Source organism: Gymnoscopelus braueri (genome assembly GCF_963280865.1).
Source record: "Gymnoscopelus braueri genome assembly, chromosome: 6".
Classification (NCBI taxonomy): domain Eukaryota; kingdom Metazoa; phylum Chordata; class Actinopteri; order Myctophiformes; family Myctophidae; genus Gymnoscopelus; species Gymnoscopelus braueri.
The window spans coordinates 27997120-28001811 of NC_137607.1; the positions used below are offsets into that span (position 1 = coordinate 27997120).

At 44.4% G+C, this 4692-nt stretch overlaps 1 protein-coding gene across 1 annotated transcript; it reads left to right on the top strand.

Moving 5' to 3' along the window:
- Window positions 1-2258: 2258 nt before the first annotated feature.
- Window positions 2259-4076, top strand: LOC308086866 (signal recognition particle subunit SRP68-like; the record flags this gene model as incomplete). Its single annotated transcript, XM_080430510.1, has 1 exon — window positions 2259-4076. One exon carries the CDS (start codon window positions 2259-2261, stop codon window positions 4074-4076), a length of 1818 nt encoding a protein of 605 aa, XP_080286636.1.
- Window positions 4077-4692: the final 616 nt, after the last annotated feature.

Consider the following 4692-nt stretch of genomic DNA (forward strand, 5'->3'; position numbering starts at 1 on the left):
GTATTGACAGGTGGACAATGTATGAACCTACTGAATTTCAGTGTTGAAATGTGTGAGATATAGTGCATCTACACTCTTCAACAGATATTAATACTTTAATATCTCCATTAAAGGAGCACTTCACCCATTTTCAACCTATCTTCATATAATTGGTCCTCACTAATGCTCATTATAAGATGGTACCATTTCTGTCCACTCACTAGAGGCCCCTTTTCCACCAAAATAACTTTGGTTCTAGAACTGGTCCCGTTCTAGATTCTTGGAACCATGGTGCTTTCACGGAACCGGCCGCAAACCGCCTTGCGTTTCCACCAGTTTTAAGCACCAGTTTTAGGTGCCCGCCTGTGGAGCAGGAGTCCCCAATTGCCCCAGGTTTGATTCCAGGCTTGCAGCAAGGTGTTGAATATGATCGGTCAAACTGTTCATTTCACGGGGGAAATGTAATCGACAATGGCAGTTTCCCTTCTCTTCTCTTTTTTGAATGATGATTTTTCGCTTGCTTTTGCCATTGTTTATATCGCATCTGCATCTTCCAACCTGTAGAATAGTGACACGCCCACTTTGGTCCCCAGTTCAGGGTCAACTTTTAGGGTTCTGAACCAATTCATTTCCAATGGAGACACTTTCAACTGGTTCAAACTTAGGCAGGAAAAAATAACAAAACCGGTTCAACCCTGGTGGAAAAGGGGTCTCAGAGGAGGGCTGTCAACAGTTCATAAACACGCCTACCAGTGACATCATCGGTAGGTTTGGTCATTTCAAACAATTTTTTTATTTTGCGAGAACAATGGCTTCTATTATAGCATGACAACTTTCCAGGAATAGAAAGCCTGCAGTTTCTATTGGCTTGGATTCCCTATCAATGATGTCACTGGTAGGGGGCTTTCTGAACAGCCCACAGCCCTCCTCTGAGACACAGACCAAGTAGATGAAAAATGGCACTGTATTATAATGAGTATTAGTGAGGACCAATTATATGAAGAAAGGTTGAAAATGGGTGAAGCGGTCCTTTAACATAAGGAAAATTCTCAGAGATAATTCTGAGTGGAAGAATTCTGAGAGTAAGAATTCTGAGAGTAAGGGGCCATTATTAGACACTCAGAATTGCAGGTAAAAATGTTACTGTATAGATCTGAAAAAATAAAGGCAAACGAAAGGCTGGGGGCCCATTTTCAAGATCTCACGTATAAGGCCTCAGACCCACAGGCTGGCTCTGGCCACATGAACATTCTTGTTTATGGCGGGCCTTTAACAAAAACATTACAAGAAGCAGTTCACATATGTCGGCACTGGAAGGCGCTAGTCTACCACTTATAATTCTCCACTTTTGTTCAATGCATGCCATGGTTTGGCTTGCTGCACTTGGGAGTCACTGAATTGTCATGTGGCTAAATCATTTTGAATAAGAGCATTTGAACCAGTAAAAGGTCTAGTAAAATGCTTGGTAAAAATGGCTAGTGAACAATGAGGAGATCTACAAGCTCAAAACTCATTATGATGAGATGAGACGCATGGGTTTTGTTTAAAGGTATTATCCAATGGCATCATTACCATAAAAGCATTGGGTTTCAATGAATTTAAGCTGAAAACAAAACAAGGGTGGACATGCATGAAATGGAAACTCTCATGGAAACATTCAAATAAGCATCCAAATCATTCCAGCCAAGATGCATTTTAAATGATGTAAGAAAACCTTGCTTGCAAGCATTTTGCATGGCAAACAAATGGGAGTGACACGGCGCATAGGAAACTAAGGTGATGCCCTTTGGGAACATATTCCCCCCAGGTTATGCAATACCCGACACGTTGTAACGGTTGTCAGAGTACTTGGATGGAACGTATGGCTATCCGGTTATGAAATATCCATTGTAGTACTTGGTGCAGTACCCCTAACCCAGTTTATAAAGTCAGTATCTCCATATATGGGGAAAATATTAGTGACATGACATCAGGGATCTCCATAATATGATGTTTGCAGGTTTATAGATATTTTTGTAAATATCAATCTTATATTAAAATTGGCTTAAGGGATGATGGTCGGGCGTGCATATGGCCGCACTCCCTTGGGTCCTCAGCCATAATAATGCAAATATGCATGCCGAGTTTGAAGTCGATCGACTGGACGGATTTGCGGAATTTATAGAAGGATGATGTCATTTGACGACGGTGTGACATAACGGATGTCAAAGATTTACATCACAAAAACATGCTGTCTGCTCTTTAATTTAAGTTAGTAACTGACTAGCTACTCCTGGAGAATGCCTGCGGAAAAGCAGAATGAGACTAAATTGGTCACATTGAATGAGAATAATTGCCTTGGACTGGAAATTCTGCAGATTATCAAGGATTCCCAGCAGCAACATGGTCTCAGGCATGGGGACTACCAGAGATACAGAAGATACTGCTCACGCAGACTACGTCGTCTGCGCAAAACAATGGACTTCAAAATTGGCAATAGACACAAGTTCTCTGAGAAGAAAATGACTAATGAGATGCTTTCTGACAGTAGGCACCTACTACGTGTTCTTATGGAGGCAGAGCGGGCATGGGGTTATGCCACGGAGCTGAAGCAGGAAGCCATTACAGAACCCCGTAAGCACTTCCACTCACTGGCACGGTTGCGTAAGGCTGCCAAACACGGTGAGAGGCTCGAAAAGCTCTGTCAGAGTCCCTGTGTTGATGCCAGGACCAAGCTGGAGGCACAGGCCTACACTGCCTACCTCACTGGCATGGTGGAATTTGAGCTGCAGCAGTGGAAGCCTGCCATAGAGGCCTTCAACAAGTGCAAGACCATCTATGATAAACTAGCTAGCGCGTTTACCGAGGAGCTGGCAATGCTGTATCATCAGCGTGTCGAGGAAATCTCACCCAACATTCGCTACTGTGCATACATCATCGGTGACCAGAATGCCATGAATGAGCTGATGAAAATGAGACTGACTGGGGGCGGTGGAGGCTTTATGGCTGAGAAACTAGAAGCTCTGATCACCCAGATGAGAGCCAAGCAGGCGGCCACCATGAGCGAGGTAGAATGGAGGGAGCGCTCAGTGCCTGTAAAGATTGAAAAGGTCCGCATCTTCCTCCTGGGCCTAGCAGACAACGAGGCTGCCATTGCTCAGGCAACGAATGAAGAGACCAAAGAGCACCTGTATGAGACACTGCTGTCTGAGTGCAGAGACACCATCCAGGCTGTGAGAGAGGAGCTCAAGGCCGAGGCAAAGCAGGGCGAGAGGGGTCCTGATCCACACAGTGGCAAGGTATCCAACCTGCAGTTCCTGCACAGCTACTTGACCTTCATCAAGCTCTGTACTGTGGTGAAGAGAAATGAGAACATGGCCAACACTCTGCAGGTTAAACTGAAGGAGCCCCAAGTAGCTAATGACAATAAGAGGGGCCCTCGCCCCCAGGACCTCATCCGTCTGTATGACATTATCCTGCAGAGTCTAGCTGAGCTGTTGACCCTGCCGGGTGTGGAGGAAGACAGCACCTTTCAGAGTGAGGTGGCCCTTAAGATGCTGGTCTATAAGGCCTACAGGTGTTTCTGCATAGCCCAGTCCTATGTGGTGGTGAAGAAGTGGAGTGAGGCTCTGATGTTGTATGAGAGAGTCCTGAAATATGCTAGAGAGATCCAATCCAAGGCCAAGAGCTTCAACAACAGTCTAGAGGATTTTCCTGATGTTCAGGAACTCATTGCTAATGTCAGTGCTGAAAAATATTCACTTCAGGCTGCTGCCATTTTAGACATTGACGTGACTGCTGAGGTCCCATCCAAGGAACAGATGAAAGACAAGAAGCCCCTCTGTGAAAGCTTGGAGACCTTCAACCTTGACGCTATTCTTGTGGGCAAGCAGGCCAATCTGGTCCACTTCCCTCCTGACTTCCAGCCAATCCCCTGCATGCCCCTGTTCTTTGACCTTGCCCTCAAACATTTGACATTCCCACCCATGAATGACATAGTGAAACAGAAGGGCGAGGATGACAAGGTGGAGCAGAAAGGTAAGGAAGACAAGGTGGAACAGAAGGGCCAGGGCGGTCTGACTGGCTACATCAAGGGCATCTTCGGTTTTGGCAACTAAATTGAGCCCCAGGCCTTGTAGAGGCTTCTGGAAGAGGGCCTTTCAACTTCAAGCCCTCTTCTAACATGGGTAAAAAAAATACATTCTGCTATGCTACCACCAAAATGTGGAATGACCTACCAAAATACATAACGGATCTTGACTCTAAAAAAACTACCTAAAATAATTCCTGTCCTTAAAATACATGTGAACATAGTTTAACTCCTTGAACACCTTGATAGTAGAATCCTCTGCCCCCCGTCCCCACCCCTCCTTTCTCTGTAAATATACCTTATGATTCTACTGCAGCTTTATTCCAATGTTTTTGTATTGTATTGTATTTGTATTGTAGTGTATGTATTATATGTATTACTGATGAATTGAGTACAATGGACCACAATGAAAACAAGCCCCTTTGGGCTTTTTGTGTTATCCTTTTTGCATTATCTTTGACTGCACGACCTGTACTGTTAACAATCATGTTAATAAAGTATTCAATCAATCAATCAAAGTACAAGTCATCATGTTCTACTTGCCCGACAAGTAACACAATTGTGGAAGTGTGTGTGTGGTGGAGTCACCGTTACTGGTGGAACGTGTGCACCAGTCAATATGCAAAACAGGAAAAAAATTGAAT